This window comes from Diabrotica undecimpunctata, chromosome 4 (assembly GCF_040954645.1).
Source record: "Diabrotica undecimpunctata isolate CICGRU chromosome 4, icDiaUnde3, whole genome shotgun sequence".
Classification (NCBI taxonomy): Eukaryota; Metazoa; Arthropoda; class Insecta; order Coleoptera; family Chrysomelidae; genus Diabrotica; species Diabrotica undecimpunctata.
Window position 1 is genome coordinate 9,718,958 of NC_092806.1, and position 19,284 is coordinate 9,738,241.

Genomic DNA, 19,284 nt, shown 5'->3' on the forward strand with positions numbered 1-19,284 from the left:
TATCTCTATTGTTTGTAAACATTAAGAAGTAAAATTTGCACAAATTTTGAATGAAAATCTAAATCTCTATTACTTTATTTTTGGGTAATTTTAAAAATAATACACTTAGCTTGCTTAATTATTGTTGCTGGGATGCAAATGTTAAACAACAAACACAAAGCTAACAATGTTTTGCTCGTTATTTACCAAAATTAGATTATCATATCTCATTGTAAGCTTATCAAACATACTTAATGTAATTCAAACCGGCTCTGCTCTGCTCTGTATTGTTTTTAATTCGAAAATAAAAAGGTTAAGGAGCTATCAGCGAGTTCAAGCCTGGAAAAAGGTCGTTGGAATCGTATGATAAATATACCAGCGCGATTCGCAATCCACTTAGTCCAGCTACAGTTATTACAGACACGATACACGATAAGTATTTTCGGTTGTTCAAAATGTTCGTAACGCATCATTTTTCTATTGACGAGGTGAACAATTTGCTTAGTGAGAGTTTCGTTAGGATTTTTGGCAATGTGGTAGAACACTTCCCTGCTGCTGCTATTGGAATTTTAAAATGCAGACCTTTTAACAACAGCAACGCCTTAATTCAGGCCATTTGTGACTTTTTGGATGGCTTAAAAACACATGGTAAGTGTTTACATGGCAAAAGTAATTCTGTTTTACCGGACATTTTAAGCGTATCCATACTTTTAACAATGTTTTTAACACAACTACCTACACTCTTAATTTTATATTGTTTTGCTATTGTTTGTAACAAGTTTACTTAGATCCCAATTTTTAACGTTTGATTGCTTAGTGTAAACGTTTTTATCTATACCTAGTTCATTATTTACTTTTATTGTATATTTAAACTACCCATTCTGTAATTCGAAGGTGTTTTATTATATTTAACTAAAATTTTAAATTCGTTAGTTTTTCTGCAGATCTATTTAAAATTTTAATTTAGGTATTTCTTACATTTGTTTTGGTTCTTACATTTTATTTTCTTTGTTTTTTACGTTTCTTAAATTTCATTTATTCGTTCTTCATCCTAAATATACACATTTAAGATGTTTTTCGTAAATTAACACGGTTTCAAATTAGTTTTTTCTTAAAATATTTCGAATGGGATATAACATCTTCATTGAAATATAAGTTACTGTTTATTTTTATTTCCCTTTCTTTTAATTTTTGAGTTTCTGTATATTTTTGTTTTTCTGTTCATTATATTTCTATTTCTATGTATCAATTTGAATCTTTTTTTCCCTTTTTAAGTTACTTTTATTAGTACATTCTTCTCAATCTTCGTATTTTTTCTCTCGTCTTTCGTACCTCATCAGTTTCTTTCTTTTCAGTGAAATTTAATTTGGTTTGTCTTATTTTGTTTGTGTACGGACTTTTGCAAAAAAAAAAAAGAAAATTTTGGGCATTTATCCAGATAAATAAGTTCTTCTTGACTTTAATCAATGTGATTGTGTATTTCCCCATGTTGTAGATTATGAGCACACTATCTCTCATTGCCATTAAAGTGAATAAACAAGATTATCAGGCGCCATCCTATTTTCCTTTTAGCGATATTATAACCACTTTTTATTTTTCTATAAATTTTGTGATATCGGTATAAAATAATTTTGTTTTTGGCATGATACGGGTGCAATGAACTTTGTAGCATATTACTTATTAGATTGTCTAATTATAGATGCAATGATTCTACAGATTATTTTGAAAAAAAAAACATCACTAATACTTCTTTCGCCTCAACATATTTCTTGTCAAGTATGTTTAATGTCATCTTTGTTTTTTGTCGAAGTTTTAATAAAACATAATAATCTATCTGTTTGTTTCAGAAAAAGAAAAGATTTTCCAACTCTACCCAGACATCTTAGATAGCGCCGTATGCACATCGCCCATGATTTACGAAAAAGAACCATCATTTGTTAACATCGAAGAAAAGAGGAAGCTTCAGGAACTAAACAGTCGCTATAAAGACAAATTCGGCTACCCTTTTATCACCACCATCAGCGACGTCAACCACCTCTACTCAGAAATCCAGTCGAGGATGGAAAACAACAAGGACGATGAGCTGCAAAGGACCATGAGGGAGGTTAAGGCGATTGTGTATTTGAGAGTACAGGATATTGTGAGCTAAGTACGTTTCAAGGACGTTGTGGGACGAAACGAAAACCTGTAACAAGGTTCAGCTGTGTCGATTGTGCACGTTAAAGTACGAAGAAGTTTAATTTACACATGATTTGAGTTTATCTACGAAGTAGAGTACTATTTTCTAATATTTATTCTAATGATATGCTTTATGAAGAAAGTTTTGCTGTTCTACTATCTTGTTTAAACCTCTAGATCTAGACGTTCAGTATGGTTCTACTAGTTCATCTTTACTTTTTTGACTGATGTTTTTCAACATTTTTCTGATTGATAAGTACTAGAATAATGTGATGTTACTCTTTATGACATTCAATCTTTGAAATATACCTACTCCTGCCACCACATTTTCTCATAAAGTTTTCTTTACCTCTTTTTCTTCTTTAATTTACAAAACAAAAGTTTGTGTAACACAGACCGCAAGTAAAAATACAGTTTTTAAACAGATATCTTCTATGATTGTATCAACAACCATTTATTAGTTTAAAAAATTACAACAAGACATTTTTGCTGTTCGTATTTCTTTATACGAACATATTTTAAATAAAATATGTAACTTTGAATGTATTTATTTATGTAAACATCGAATTTCTGTGATTTGCTACAAATTCCTGATCGTAGTTTCAGATATTCTTTAAGTATATCAGTCTATATACATAGTTTATTTTTAGATAGATATTGTGTAATTGTTCACACTTTTTTATATTAATTTTAATTATTTGTACATATATTATTAGTTTTAGAAAGATTTGACATTATAAAAACCGGTTTTTACTGTACATAGATAGTTTTTGTTTTTTTATATTGTAAGTATTAATTTTTTTATACGAAAAGTATTGTAAATATTTATATAAAATAAATAACTGAGTTATATATGCTTCTTTTTCTACTCAGACTAGGGAACCAAATCAAACACTTAAAAAAACCGTGAAAACCCCAAGGAGGGCTTGCGACAATACTGTTCAGATTAAGGGAGGTCCAGAAGGGCCACCATCGGGATGTTATCATTGAAATAAGCTCTTTTTAGCTAATTTGAGACCTATTAATGTTTTTTAATTTAACTATGAATTTGTACTTTAATTTAAATGATGAGGAATATAATAAACAACAAAATTGCAATGAATAATTATTATTTATTAATACAAATGTACCTTAAACTATAATTAAACAAAATAACTAAAATCGTTAGTCGAAGTTATGTTAAAAATCGTTAGGATTTGATTTGGGAATATTTTTCTTTTGTTCCGCCCAATTTTAAAACCTCTTTCTTCTTCAATTTGGAATTTACTTCGATTAGTCGTCATTCTGACTGTTGTTTACGTTTTTATTCTTTTTATCGTGTTTTTAGTTAATACTTTCAATTGCTGTTTTCTATATAGTTCTAGCGTTGTTTATATTTTACATTCATATCAATACGGACTAGAAGAAAAGAAAAATTGAATCAGAAAACAGGCAGTTTCAACCTGGATGGACAGATTTATATTATTTATAACAATATAATAGCTTTTTAATCATCTTTTTCCTTGAGTTTATTTCATACCCCTCCCTAAATGAGGTATCCTAGTTGCCTGGTTTCAACTGCGTAACCAGGATGATCTCCTGAGGTGGAGGGTTTCTGGGTAATCCTCCCCCCGGTAAGGCCTCTGCCTGGTTTAGTGCTGAGTGTGCCGACCGCGGAAGTGTAGTAGGTTTTCGAAACGGACTCTCCGGGAATATAATTGGTGACCCCTGGATACACTATAACTTCTTTCGTTTATACTCCAATATCTGCTGAAGGCTACTACTTGACGGTCTTCCTACGGTTCTGTTTAGTTGGTTTTCCCGCTTGCATAGAGTATCGGCTATTGCGAGTTTCGTGTCCAAAAGGGGTAAATCAAATTTCTTCGCTATTCTGGCCGATAACCAACAGTTCACGGCTGTCATATCAATGAAATAAAAAAATATTCGTAAATAATATTTCTTCGACCTGATTTTTATACGATAAAATCACTGTTAGCACAAGGTATGTGTACCTTCTTGTTTGAAAAATCTTCTTTAGTTCACTTTCACCATATGTTGTCATTGTAGTAACGATTTTATTATCAAACCAGGACACTCCACTAACATCTGCATTGTCTATATTGGCTATTCTTTCTCAGCTGGCATCACAACTCCAGAAACACGATTTAGTCTTACTGTTCCCAAAGGTAAAATGCCCTCTTTGAACTCTGGTGAACTAATTGTTAAAAAACAACTTGTACCACTTTGCTGCGCATACTAAGATTTGGTGCTCCTGGAGGTACAATATTACTTTGGGGACCAGCAAACAAATAAAAGTCATAGCAGAATCCCGAAATACTACACAGCACAAAGTTTTTGAAGCCCCACTTATGTGGTTTTTTTGGGTTATACTGCTTTAGCTGGTTTCGATCTTTTGTTGGTATAATCTGTTCATCTACAGCTAAAAATTCTTCTTTCCAAACCATGAGTAGCCGTTTTTTGATTTGGCACAGAGTAGGTTTAATTTTGAATAATCTGTCATGTCCAGGCTGATCATTTTCTATCATGTCATCATTGTTATTTTAATGCAAGAAACGTTTTATTTCTTCTATACACATACAGCTCATTATATCGCTAACGGCTCGGATTCCAATATTGGTATTCCAATAGTGTCTTGTTGATGGAAGTTGAATTATCGACATGTAAATAGTAATTCCTATAAATTGTTCTATTTCGTATTTTATTTATATTATCTGGTTTATCTGGACTTTGTTGCACTAAAAAATTGGACCGGAGTTTCTAATTGTAAAATCGATAAAGGTAAATTTTCACAACCAGTAAATTTTGTATCATTTTCTGATCTTCTCAGATTACCTTTCACTTAATTATGGATTTCTTCCTTTTATATTGCAGTCTCATCATTTGAGGAATCTGAGGATGTAGCAGGAATGACAGTTTTCTTAACATTGCTTGGTAAATCTTCACGCTCCTCATTGTCTATCCACTATCTTGGCACAATATCATATCATTTGTGTCATCTTCATCGGAGAGATCTGATTCTTCGCTATTAGTATTATTTGGTATTCGACCTGCACTCAGGGAGGAATTAGACTGCTCGACCAGACCGACCGTCCACGATTGGCCAACATTACGAGTCTATGAAAATGTATGCGCAGAGTCAGACTGGTGGACCGACCAGTTTTAAAATTCGGACTTGTTGGAATATGAATATGGAACATTTCGCATTGATTTATACTGTTCTAAGCAATGACATTGACCATTGACATTTCAAAATTTGTAATTTACCTATAAAATTTGGACTTGCTCATGCTATAATAATTTTGAAATTTAATAGAATGGGATATAATACAAAGAATTCTCCTTGTTGGTTGTCTTTTTAAAAAAATGTCACTCACCCAAACTGCCCGGCGCGTACGGAGACATCTCCACATCAAATAAGTCATAAACAAGTTATCAGTAGAATTATCGCTGCTAATTGTATTCATAATTCAATTTTCTACAAAAAGCCCGGTAAAATAATATTACAAAAATGTGGTTATGTTGCTACACTCTTCTGACGTTTTGACAGTCGGTCGATGGAAAACGAACGAGTAATGTGAGTTTAAAAATAAAAATACAAAAGTTGGTTATTCGCCGTCGGACGGTCGGTCGGGCAGTTTGATGCCTACCTCATTGTACTATAAAAGAGTTTCTGATCCATATATACAAAAACATTTGTATATACACAATATTTGTATATATATTTGTATATATACACAAAGGCATTTAACCAATGCATCCTACCAGTCTTGACCTACGGAGCAGAGACCCTAACTTTAACGAAAGCTACTGCCGAAAAACTGAGGGTAACACAAAGGCGAATGGAGAGATCAATGCTGGGTCTGACCTTGAAAGATCGCGTGAGAAATGAGGAGATACGCCGACGAACTGGCGTTGACGATATTATACTGCGAATCAATAAACAAAAGTGGAGGTGGGCTGGACATGTTGCTAGAATGGAAGACGGAAGATGGACGAAGAGATTATTGGAGTGGAGACCAAGAGCCGACAAGCGAAGTCGAGGCAGACCACCCACCCGATGGACCGACGACCTAAGGAGAATAGAAACAAACTGGATTGCAGCAGCTAGAGATAGAGAGAACTGGAGACGTTTGGAGGAGGCCTATATCCAACAATGGATGTGAAAACGGGGCTGGATGATGATGATGATGATGATATACAAAAACAATCAATGAGTCCATAACTTCATAGTATACCATATATAGGAGAAACACTTTTTGAGGTTTTCGAGAGACTTTCAAAATTCATAATTTTTAGTACTCACCTGAGAAGATATCTAATATCACAATACAAAGAATTTCAATTTTTCTCGGCGTAAAAAACGTTTTTACCATGAAAAATAACCTCAAACTTTGAACACTGTCACGTGGTTCAGAATTTCAACAAGAATTAACTTGAAACTGCGCACGGCTGCCTATCTCGCCGTCAGAACTATGTCACATATCTATTATATTTAAAAAAAATTTTTAGTTTGTGCCATTTATGGCACATAATGCGGTAAAGGGTTAACTTGAAAATATACTCTATAACAGTGTCGTTCTATTGCAGATTGAGTAGGTGGAAGCATTGATAAATTAAAGTTTTTTTTTGGCATCCTTTCTTAAAACATAAATATCGGAGAGTATTCAATTTAATTTTAGAACTGTTACACATACATAACGCAGCTAATATTTTAAGACCTGCATTTTTTATTTGAATAAAAAATATAGACTCATTTTTCCTTACTTTTCCCGCACTAAAAAGATTAGACGTGTAAATTTCAAACACTTCAGTTGAGTAAATAACAAAACCATAAAGTTAAATTTCGACTCAAAGTGTTTGTATTTCGTGGTGCTATTTTTGGCACAAACAAGTAATTGAGTAAATTATAATACTTGTCCAATGAAATATTTCTTGATATTATACAGAAAAGATTAAGAAGATCATGTGAATAATCACAATTTGGTTTATTTTAATATAAAAATATTCTAGTAGCTCTTTGATGGTAAAGCTGTTGTAAAATTTTTAAAAGCTGATTTTTATTGGCCTTGAGTTTTTTTGCAATTCCAAGATCTTTCCTGATGAAACATAGACACCTGCTGGAAGGGTGTAACCATTTCTTTTTTTCTGAAACGAATATTAACAGAAAGATATCATATATGTTTTTCCATTCTTCTTCCCTTTAAAAACGGTTTAACAAAGAAATGGTTACAAAATTACCTCCTGATTAGTGTCCTAGTCATTGATAATTCAACAATAAAACCGCTATTATGTTTTTTTTTCTAAATCCTCAGTGACTATATAATTTTTATGGGGAAGCTGCTCATTAGAGTGCTTTCAAGTTAAACATATATTAATATATTTATAACCTAGGATATAACAAATAGTTTATAAACAGATCAAGCAGAAGTAAACACATTAAAACAACACTGCCATCAAACATGACAGAAGAGGGGTACATTCATCGAGTTAGAATCTATGGAGAGGGCATCACGTGACTAAAAACGACCTCACTTCGGCCATATTGTTAAAATTGTTTTGACACTTTTGACAGATCGTATATGTTTTTTTTACGTTTGTTGTTTTTCGAATACTTTTAGTTTTATAATACTTTTATAAAAACTGTAATAATATATTGTGATGGTGCATAATAATGGTTTCTTGGTCTCAACGTAGTTGCAGTAGCAGAAGCAATGTTAATAAAAAATCTTCGGGAATAACATTTTACAGGTTAGTATACAAATATGTAAACAAAGTAATGGCCCGTACTTCAGAGAATAAATTAATAGTATTTGACTGTATTAATTTATCTTCATGTATAATATATCGTGTTTTTAGTGTTTACCGCGGGATAAATAAATCATAGTTTATTAAAAATGTATTTTTTTAGATTGCACTTTTTTAGATTATGATTAAATCTTCTGAATAACTAGTCACATTTTTATAGTAGTTTTAATATTATTGAGTCCGGCCATGATCCCACCGCCATATTGGTATCACCGTTAGCCATGCCTACCTACGCCGTTTTTAATACACACGTTAATATGCTCATAGCTTCTCCAGAGTAGAAGACTACTACTAACTAGATGGGTACATTTATATCACCTTTTGTACCCTGTCAAAACAACATTATCATAACAAAGTCCCTATCAATTATATAATAATCACATGTGGAATTTAACAATTTAAGAAGATGCAAACGTAATGAGAACATAACAACAAACACCACCAAATTCCTTTATATAAAGTTCAAAATTGTTTTTGTTTGTTAAACAAAACTCTTACAATTAAAAAGTAAATTCATCAAGCAATTAATACTTCTTGTTTATGGTTTCACACGTGTATGTATATATAATTTAAATCATGGGTCAGTACTATGCTGACCTAACTAGTGTATATTTTAGTGAGAATATTATCTTTACGTTGCTGTCGATAATAATTATTGATGTAAGAAAATATTGTTGGACAAAAAACTTCTGAACACTGAACTGAATACCTTCGTATTTTTGATTTCATTGTTTTTTTTTTCTACTTGCCTTACTAATAATATAAACTTGTATGTCGGTCTGGAATTAAAACAATTCTATTTTCTCGTCACTCAATATCTCGCCAACTGATTGTTTGTTTCCTCAGAAGTGCCAGAAGTAGAATTGTTTATAAAAAATAATACAAACCTTAATACAAACCTTAAAAAGGAGTAATACTAATGTTTTCTTAATATTCAAACGAGGCTGCTTGTGTTTCACAATTTTTTAGGGAAATCAAATTTGCGGAAGTAGTATGATGCGTTATCCAAAAGACAACGTTTTCTTTGTCTTTCTGCAAGTTTGGAATTAACGTTTTCTCAAGCCATTCTTCATATAGATCCCCGTCCATTTTTTCGTGGTAATCAGCGGTTCTCTTCTTGGTTAAGAAAGTTAATTCGGCCCATGCCACAAAACCAGTTTTGCTTCCAGCATGAAGAATAACAAACCGAGGACCTCTTTGGGTTGTAGCTTTCAGTCCAGTAGAGAGCCCTTTTATGAAAACACCTCGTGGATTCTTGATCATTGTGTGCCCTCGTTTCTTTTTGACTGAAGCACCGAAATTAGTCCAAGACTCATCGGTATAAACAAGGTTTATATTATCCTTCTTCCCCAATGTTCGTTTTGTTTACGTTACGTGAACGTCTTTTTTTTTTTCTTGTTTGAGTTGTTAAATCATAAATAGTGGCCCGTCTCAATTATATTTTGAACTGAAAGAAAAGATGGCAAGAAAAAAAAGGCGATGTGGGAGATCCTTAAGTTATAACCACTAAGATTTGACTTAGTGGTTATATTCTAATATATTTTTAAATTTACTACAGCTTAGTAATACTTAAACATTTTGGGTATCCTAGAGGCATAAACACCTTCTTCCAAATATGGTTCTAATACCCTTATTAAATAATTTGCAGCTTGTTTATTAAGCCGGAATTGCTGCCTAAATTGAGCATCACTTAGTGAAAAAGAATTTTGAGTATCCCGTAACATTCTTCTTATCCTCCGTTGTGAGCGTCGGATATCTATCCTCTCTATTTCCTCCAAAACTAGCAAATGTCCGTAAAACACAGCCATATTAATACTTTTTGCCTCAGTTTTCCTTGCAAAGATCAAAACACAACACCGCCTACCTAAACTGAACCTAAGTTCACTTCTCGTTCTCCCAGTCCAGCCAGTCATGTCAGATTAATTTCGACTCGAAATGAAATTTCAACCACTTTCTTGAAGTTGAAATTAATTTTGATAAATCGAAAATTAGTGACGTCGTTTGGTTAGTTCAGCTGAAATCCACAAGGTTCGCAAAGTCGCATTTCGACGTCGCCATATTAATTTCGACATGTTTTGAGTCGAAATCTCAATTAGAATCAGGGCCCTGGACTGCATTTCTTACTGGACATCTTGTTTTACAAACGAAGTGACTTTTGAATAAAAGTTCTCAATAAGTAGTTTAATTATTATTTGTAATTTATTTTCTTATATTTATTTACATCCTTATCACTCAATTTTTCAACTTTTAACAATTCTGTTAAAGTGAGACAAATTTTCATGTTTATAGAATTACAAAACCAACAATCTCCAATATGCTACTTATATTGTCAAATTCACATTCTCCAAAGCTTGAAAGCATAACTCACATTCTTCTCAATAATATTGTTAATTTCGTTTGTTTCACAGAAGTTAACGAAATTTAAGAATGATTCAAATATATTTTCTAATCAGAGTTTAGGCAATTAGGTTTTAAATACCAAAAAATGTTGCTTTTTACAGTTTCAGCAATTTTTTCGATTTCTATAAAATTTTAAAAAGTGAAGAATGCAACTTTTGCAGTCTGGTCCCTCAAAGCCTTTCTTATTTCAATACAAATGGAGGTTTTAATACATATTCATATCATTGATACATAAAATACAAAATATATATTTCTACCAACAAACAAACTTGTCTCACATTCATATATTTTTTTAATTATTGGCTTGTTTGTAAACTTTTATGTCGTAGTCTATTTTATTTACATAACGAAAATGTAAATTTTTACTGCTGTCAATGCTGCCATTAATTTTCTATCTAATTCGCGTTAGTCTAGCATCTTGAATAATCTACATATATAAACATTATTTGTTCGAAAAGCAAACATGCCATTAATTTATGCCAAAAACTGTCTGTGACATCGTATTCAAAGCTTATTTATTGTACAATAACACTTCAAATCATGTGTTACGTTTGTGTTCTTATCTAATTAGGTCAAACTTCTTTATTAAATAAACCGAAACTTTACACGTTGTTATTCGAAAGCGATAACTTAAAACTAAATGGTGTGCGGGATTTCGAAGGAAAGGGCAACAATGTGGGAAATAAAAACCATAATGTAAATGACATAATAAAATGTCTATGGTAAAAACTCCTCAACCAAACTGACAGATCTAAAAATCTTCTTCTTCTTCCTTTATTGGGTAATATCCCAGGGGATAATTTGCCCAGCTAATTCAGGGGGGATATTCTCAACTTGCTCTAGACAATCGAATATCCCCATATAAAACTAAATTGAAATTATTTTATATTGAATGAACACTATGTTGAAACTTCTTCTTCTTAAGCCAGACAGTTAGTATAGGAAAGACAATTCAACACAGGATAAAACTTTTCTCGCTTGGGTGTAGCAACCAGTCTTTTTCTACATAATCTTTGCTTTTCTATTAGGTGCTTTTTAGTTATTTATATATAAAATAAGTGATGAGGTCCTCAGAGTTCCACAGCAAACTCTTCTGCAGCTATCTACTTAATTCAATAGCTACTTTACTGTGGACTGTCCAAGTTCTTCATTTTTTTTTTCTACCAATGGATGATAGAGAACCCAGGTGTAAAAAAAGAGAGGAATTTGTAAGGTTATGTTATATTAGATAAGATATAAATATGTATATTATAGATTGATTTTGGCTAGATTAAGAAAAGTAATCAACAAATTTAGTCTTTGAGAATTAAGATTGGATAGGAGAGAGCAAATCTCTATAGGAGTTTGTAGTTTTGTTTTAACCAATTCTTTGTAGAGGTCAAAATTTGGAGAAACGTTTATTGGACACTCTAGGATAACATCTAAAAATCTCTATACATATTTCAAAAACAAATTTCTATAATTCATTTTTAGGTTATATGTCAGTCGTCAGAGACCATAGACATACAATACAGGATAGACTGATCGTATCGTTGCAATTTCAGTCCGTTCCCCCAGTGCGACAGAGAAAACTGACGCAAAGCAGCCCCTGTATCTCTTTCTAATTTGCTAGGTTTATCGAGCATGTGACCTAAATGACCAATGAAATAGTTATGTGGTTGATAAACCCGGCTCATTAGACTGAGATGCACGGATTACTGCAGATCTATGTCAGAGACCATAGACATAATTAAGGAGGACTGTAAGAAGGAGAAATAAAAAAAATCCTATAAAATGGACAAATAGAAAAAATGGAAGAAAATTTCAAAAAACAACAAAATTAGAGGGGCTTACGATTACCTAAAAAAGATAAAAAGTGGGTATAAACGGCAAACAAGTCTATGTAAAGATGAAAGTGGGCAAATAATCAGTGACCAACAGAAAGTCTATAGAAACCTAGAAGCATTATTTTCAGTCTGTACTTACTACTGGTACACAAGTAGACATGGAAGATGAAATGGGTACGAACTACCTGGGCGAGAATGAAGTAGAGAATGGAGTAGAAGCTACAACCATAGAGGAAGTTCTCAAAGCTATTAAGGATCAGAAATACAATAAAGTCCCGGGAGTTGATGAAATACCATCAGAATTCTGTAAGGTAGGTGTAGCAAGTCACATCCACGCGCTCATCAAAGACATATGGCAAGAAGCGAAAATACCCGACGACTGGACGAAAAGTATAGTATGCCTATCTATAAAAAAGGAGACAAACTCCAGTGCAAAAACTACCGTGGAATTTCTCTACTATGTATAGCATAAGTCCTCGCGTATATTATAAACCAGCGGCTCCAACCACTAGCAAATAATATTATTGGAGAGTATCAGACGGGCTTCCCACGGGGGAGATCGACACCGGATCAAATATTTACAGTCAAACAGATCGAGTAAATCATGGGAACATGACATTGATATTCACAACGTGTTTGTAGACTTCAAACTGGCATACGACTCAGTCAAAAGGGACACACTCTACAATATATTGGCTGAAATGTTGCACATAAGACCAATGGATAAAAAGAGAAACGAGTGGATAAGAGAGAAAACAAAAGTGAGGGATGTTAGACAAGAAGTTGCAAAATTGAAATGGAGATTTGCCGGACACAATATAAGACAAAAAGAAGACCGATGGAACAAAATTCTTATAAGTTGGAGACCGTGGGAATATAGATGAAGCAGAGGAAGGCCTCAAATGAGATGGGCAGATGATATCAATAAGCACGTGGGCTCTAGGTGGATGACTGTAGCGACAGACAGAGAAGAATGAAAAAGAATTGGGGAGGCCTATGTCCAAAGATGGGTCGAAGAAGGCTAACTAGATAGATAGATAGAAAGCCACAATGGATGAAACTCAGGCATGTGTACGAATACAAAACCACCGGACAGAGTTTTTCAAAATGTCGCAGGGACTAATGCAGGGAGATGGGCTGGCCCCAACTTTGTTTAACCTGGCACTGAAGTATGCGGTTAAACAAATGCAAACTGGACAAGGACACCTGATCAACCGAACGGTTTAACTGGCAGCGTATGCCGATGATATTAATATTTTGAGTAAAACATCAACAGGAGCACAGGAAACATACATAAAGTTAAAAACGCAAACAAAAATGCTAGGTCTGGAAATTAACACAGAAAAAACCAAAATAATGATACAGACGAGAAGAAATATAGTCCCACAAAACAGTATACATGAAGATGACATTGAAACGGTTGAAAAGTTCACATACCTGGGAGTAAAAATATATGCCGACGGATCAGAAGATGAAGAAATACGGAAGAGAATAATACAGGCAAACAGAGCTTATTTTGCCCTCTCCCATATATTTCGGTCTAAAAATGTCTACCGAAATACAAATATGAGAATCTATAAAACCTTAATTCGACTAATAGCATGCCATGGCAGTGAAGCATGGGTCCTGAAAGAAACATCCAAAAGCAAACTCGACACATTGGAAAGGAAAGTACTGAGGAGAATACTAGGGCCTGTGAGGGAAAATGGAATCTTCAGAAGTCGATACAACAACGAGCTTTATCAACTTTATAGGGAATCACCACCGTCAGACTTCATTGGCTACCAAAAAGAGCACTGAATGCTAGAATGCAGGGAAAGAGACCGGTTGGAAAGCCAAGAATGCGCTGGGAAGACACAGTAAACAGTGACCCACAAGCCCTTTTAGGGGTTTGTGTATGGAGAAGATCAGCCACAGACAAGCAAGGGTGGAGGCAAAAAATACAGGAGGCTAAGGTTCAATTTGGGCTGTAGTGCCGTAGAAGAAGAAGTAAGAAGAAGTGGAAACGCAATTCATCGTTTGTGTTATTGTGAATCGCTAAAAACCTCCTTTCTGTCCTCTTTCTAATAAGAAGAAGAGAACTGACAGATAGATAGGATTTAATGTTAAGGGATGGTATTTTGAATTTGTACTTTGTAGTAATCTAATATAATCGGTGGAAATAAAACTTAAATATGAAAGCAGTTTATTTTATTATATAGTCAGACTGATGATTAAAGAAAACAAAAGGTTATGGGCGCAGTTCACGGATGAAAAATAATAATAAGGTATCAAAAAGCGAATATAGGTTATATACACATGTACACGATGGAACAAAGAAAAATGTATAATATTGAGGCCCTAACAGGTGAGAATTACTTATCATGGAAGTTTCGGATGGAAATAATATTGGCAGAAAATGAAGTATTAGAGTGTGTAAAAGGCGAAACAATCACAACAGGTTTAAGCGAGAACGAGATGAAAAAATTCCAAAAAATGAACAATAAAGCCAAATCAATAATTGTTCAATGTGTTTCCGATGCACAATTAGAGATATTGCGGGACAAAGAACAGGCGTACCATATGTGGAAAAGTTTAGAAGAAAAATATGAGAAAAAGGGTCTACCAGGACAACTGTTCCTAAAAAGAAAGTTGCTGTCCATGAAATTGAAAGAAGGTGAGTCATTGGAACGATTTATTGGTGAATTTGAGGAAATCCTTAGACAGTTAAGAGCCACTGGGGTAAAAATTGAAGATCAAGATATAATATGTAATTTGCTGTTAACTTTGCCAAAATCCTATGAAACAGTAGTAACAGTTATCGAAAATTTAGCGTCTGGTGTACTATCATATGAAGAGGTAAAGAAAAGGTTATTGAGTGAAGAAGAAAAGAGGTGCCTGGGTGCAAGAGCAAGTCGAGTAGTTGGTGCTGAACAAGTTGCTTTCAATGTTGACACATCTTGTTATAGGTGTGGAAAAAGAGGCCATTATAAAAGAGAATGTCGAGCAAGACTATCCACAAGTTATCAAAGAGGTTTTCAGGATGATTTTAGAGGAAATGGGTCAAATAGAGGTAACAATTACAGATCAAATTTTCGGAGTCAAAGAGGTTTTCAGGATGATTTTAGAGGAAATGGATCAAATAGAGGTAACAGTTATAGAGGTACGAGGAACTTACAACACAACAGAGGAGTGCATAGAAGCAACTTCACCCAACAGCAGGATAGATCACATGAGATTGATGATACAACTGATGAAGTGTCTAAGGTATGTTTTATAACTGAAATAGGTAAAAATGTAGTTAATAGTGAAACAGTGAATAACTTAGAATTTGTGATTGATTCAGGATGTACTGATCACTTACTAAATGATAAAAGTATATTTACAGATTTGGTAATTTTGGATAAACCTATAGATATAGCATTAGCAAAAAATGGTAACTATTTACCTGCAGTTGGTATTGGAAATATTAATGTTTTTAGCAATGTATGTGGTAGACAAGTAGAATGTAAAATTGAAAATGCTTTTTATGTACCACAGTTACGAAAAAATTTACTTTCTGTAAAACGATTGGAAATGTCTCAGATTACTGTAATTTTTGAAAATGGTGTTGTAAAATTAATTAAGAACGGTTGTTTAATAGGATTAGGTAAAAGAGATGGTTTATACAAAATAAATTTTGAAGTAGTTCAACAAAAATGTTACTCTGTCCAAAATGACCAAAATAAAGAATTTATTAGATGGCATGAAAGGTTTTCACATTTAAATTTTAAATCACTAGAAAAATTAATTAAAAAGAATTTAGTTGATGGAATAAACAAAGACATACATATTGGCGGAGTGAATTTTTGTGAACCATGTATACAGGGAAAGTTTTCAAGGTTACCTTTTTCAACCAGGACAAAAAGTAATAGAATTTTAGAAATAATACATTCTGACGTGTGCGGGCCAATCAGTCCACAAACAATTGATGGTTGTAAGTATTTTGTCACTTTTATAGATGGTTTTTCAAATTTTACTATGCTTTTTTTAATTAAAAATAAAAGTGAGGTTTTCAGTAAATTTAAGGAATATTTGAGGTTTGTAGAAGCAAAATTTAATTCAAAGGTTTCTAAATTAAGATGTGATAATGGGGGTGAATATGTTTCAAATGAATATAGAGAGTTTTGTAAAGAAAATGGCATTCTATTAGATTATACAGTACCATACACACCTCAACAAAATGGTAAGGCAGAGAGGATGAACCGTACTTTGGTGGAAAGAGCTAGATGCATTATGAATGCTTCAATGGTTCCTAAGTCTTTTTGGGGAGAAGCTATAAGGGCATCATGTTATGTGATAAATAGGTCACCTTCGGAAAGCCTGGATGGAGATGTTACACCAGCTGAAATATGGAACAACAAAAAACCAGATGTTAGAAATTTAAAAGTTTTTGGAAGTACTTGTTATGCTCACATTTCCGACGAATTGAGGAGTAAGTTTGATGATAAGGCAGGAAAATGTGTAATGTTGGGCTATGCACCTACAGGTTATAGGTTGTGGAATACAACTAAAAACAAAATTATTATTGCCAGGGATGTAAGGTTTAATGAAAATGAATTTTATTTTAAAGGGTTGGCAACACTAGATGAAGGCAGAGAAGTTAGGAGCAAACGTGATGAAGGTATGGATAGGGTAGACAACATTGCAAAACAGGAAATAAACCGCAGAAATGAAATAGATCAAGTTAGTATTAATGAAGAAGTAAGAAATGAAGAACAGAGCACAAGTCGAGCAGAAGGTAGAGGAAATAGAAATATAAAGCCACCAAAATGGTTAGAAGATTATGAGACTTATATGGCTCTATGTGCCATGAATTTGGTTGAAGATGTGCCACAGTCATTTGAAGAAGTAAAAGAAAGGGTTGATAAAGATTGCTGGGTTAAGGCGATGGAAAGGGAGATTGATTCGATAAATAAAAATGGTACCTGGGACATAGTTGATAAAAAACCCGTTGGAAAGAATATTTTGGATACGAAATGGGTATATACTTTTAAACCTTTTGAAGAGAATAAATGTGATAAATATAAGGCTCGATTAGTAGTTCGAGGATTTGCACAAGAAAAGGGAACAGATTATGAAGAAATTTATTCTCCAGTAGCGAAAATGACCACCATTAGAACGATCTTGGCTATTGGAAATCAATTTTCATTTTATTTCAGACAACTAGATATTAAGTCAGCATTTTTGAATGGAACTTTGGAAGAAGAAGTCTATATATATTCGCCAGAGGGAGTAGAATGTAAAAATGAAGTATATAGATTGAATAAAGCATTGTATGGGTTAAAACAATCATCAAAATGTTGGAACATAGAAATTAACACTTATTTACTTGAAATTGGATTTATAAGGTCCGAGAATGATTTTTGTTTATATATTACAAGTAATGATAATTTTGCAACATATCTTTTAATTTATGTAGATGATATAATAATTTGTGGTCCTGATAATGATTTTATAAACTATATTGTAAAGCAGTTAATGGAAAAGTTTGAATTGAAGGATAAGGGTAAACTTGAATATTTTCTTGGTTTAGAAATAAACTATGATAGAGATAAAGGTATTTTACATATTAGTCAGACAAGATATATTAAACAAATCTTAAGAAAGTTTGGTATGGATTCTTGCAATCCTAGTTCTATACCAATAGATCCAAAATTGAATTTGACATGCAGTGATAATAATAATTCAAATAAACCTGTGAGACAATTAATAGGTTGCTTAATGTATCTTATGTTAGGTAGTCGACCTGACATATGTTTCGCTCTTAATTATTTCTCTAGATACCAAGACAAGGCATCAGATGAAATATGGATTCATTTAAAAAGGGTATTGAGATATTTAAAGGGATCTGAAAATGTGGGTTTGGAATATTGTAGGAAAAATGAACAGCCAATAGTAAGTTTTGTAGATTCTGATTGGGGAAGTGACCGAATTGATCGAAAATCAGTTACTGGTTATGTAATAAAGTTATTTGAAAATGTAATCATGGGTAACAAGAAAACAAAACTGTATAACGTTATCAACAACGGAAGCTGAACTAGTAGCTTTATGTGCTTGTGTTACAGAAAATTTATTTATGAGAAAATTATTAATTGATTTAAATATTGAAGTAAAACAACTAACAATTTTTGAAGATAACCAAGGGTGTTTAGCACTTGTGAAAAATCAGGGAAATAACAAGAGAGTGAAGCATATGGATTTAAAGTATCGATTTGTTACTGAGTGTGTAGAGAAGGGAATTTTAGATTTAAGGTATGTTAGTTCTAAAGAGCAACAAGCTGATGGGCTTACAAAAGGCCTACCTGTAATGAGTTTCTCTACATTTAAGAATTTTCTATGCTTGAAAGGTTTTTAACGAGGGAGGGTATTGTGAATCGCTAAAAACCTCCTTTCTGTCCTCTTTCTAATAAGAAGAAGAGAACTGACAGATAGATAGGATTTAATGTTAAGGGATGGTATTTTGAATTTGTACTTTGTAGTAATCTAATATAATCGGTGGAAATAAAACTTAAATATGAAAGCAGTTTATTTTATTATATAGTCAGACTGATGATTAAAGAAAACAAAATGTGTGTCAATTTTTCAACATCTAATTCAGCTTTCAGCAATCGCCGCTAGAGGCGCAAGTGTTGCAAAGGGCGTTACAAATTACATTAGATTAGAGCACGCATCGGAAAAGCTAGATCCACCTTCAATCGGATGGGGGCCTTCTTCAAGAGTCACAACCTCTCTCTTGATACAAAAGTAAGAATGCTGCGATGCTACGTCTTCTCTATCCTTTTTTATGGTGTTGAATCGTGGACCTTGAACGAAGATATGTGCACAAAACTGGAAGCATTTGAGATGTGGCTATATCGGAGAATACTTAAGATCCCGTGGACTGACCGAGTCACAAATGAGGAGGTCCTCAGAAGAATGAATAAGAACCGAGAGGTACTGACTACCATCAAATCTTGAAAGTTACAATTATTCGGACATATTATGCAAAATAAATCCAGATATGCACTCCTTCAAGCCATCCTGCAAGGAAAAATATTTGGAAAACGAGATCCAGGAAGAAGAAGAACATCTTGGT

General features: G+C 33.2%; 1 protein-coding gene across 1 annotated transcript; it reads left to right on the plus strand.

The window, feature by feature from the left end:
* Positions 1-283: 283 nt before the first annotated feature.
* On the plus strand, positions 284-3,651 carry LOC140439137 (2-oxo-4-hydroxy-4-carboxy-5-ureidoimidazoline decarboxylase-like). Its single transcript, XM_072528854.1, has 2 exons — positions 284-627; positions 1,827-3,651. Exons 1-2 carry the CDS (start codon positions 435-437, stop codon positions 2,126-2,128), a joined length of 495 nt encoding a protein of 164 aa, XP_072384955.1. The 5' UTR covers positions 284-434; the 3' UTR covers positions 2,129-3,651.
* Positions 3,652-19,284: the final 15,633 nt, after the last annotated feature.

What these genes read in the sequence shown, in the direction of transcription:
- LOC140439137 (XM_072528854.1), top strand. Translation starts at nt 435, where the DNA reads ATGTTCGTAACGCATCATTTTTCTATTGACGAGGTGAACAATTTGCTT. An exon ending in GGATGGCTTAAAAACACATG is followed by an intron (nt 628 to 1,826) that starts GTAAGTGTTTAC and finishes TGTTTGTTTCAG; the next exon opens with AAAAAGAAAAGATTTTCCAA.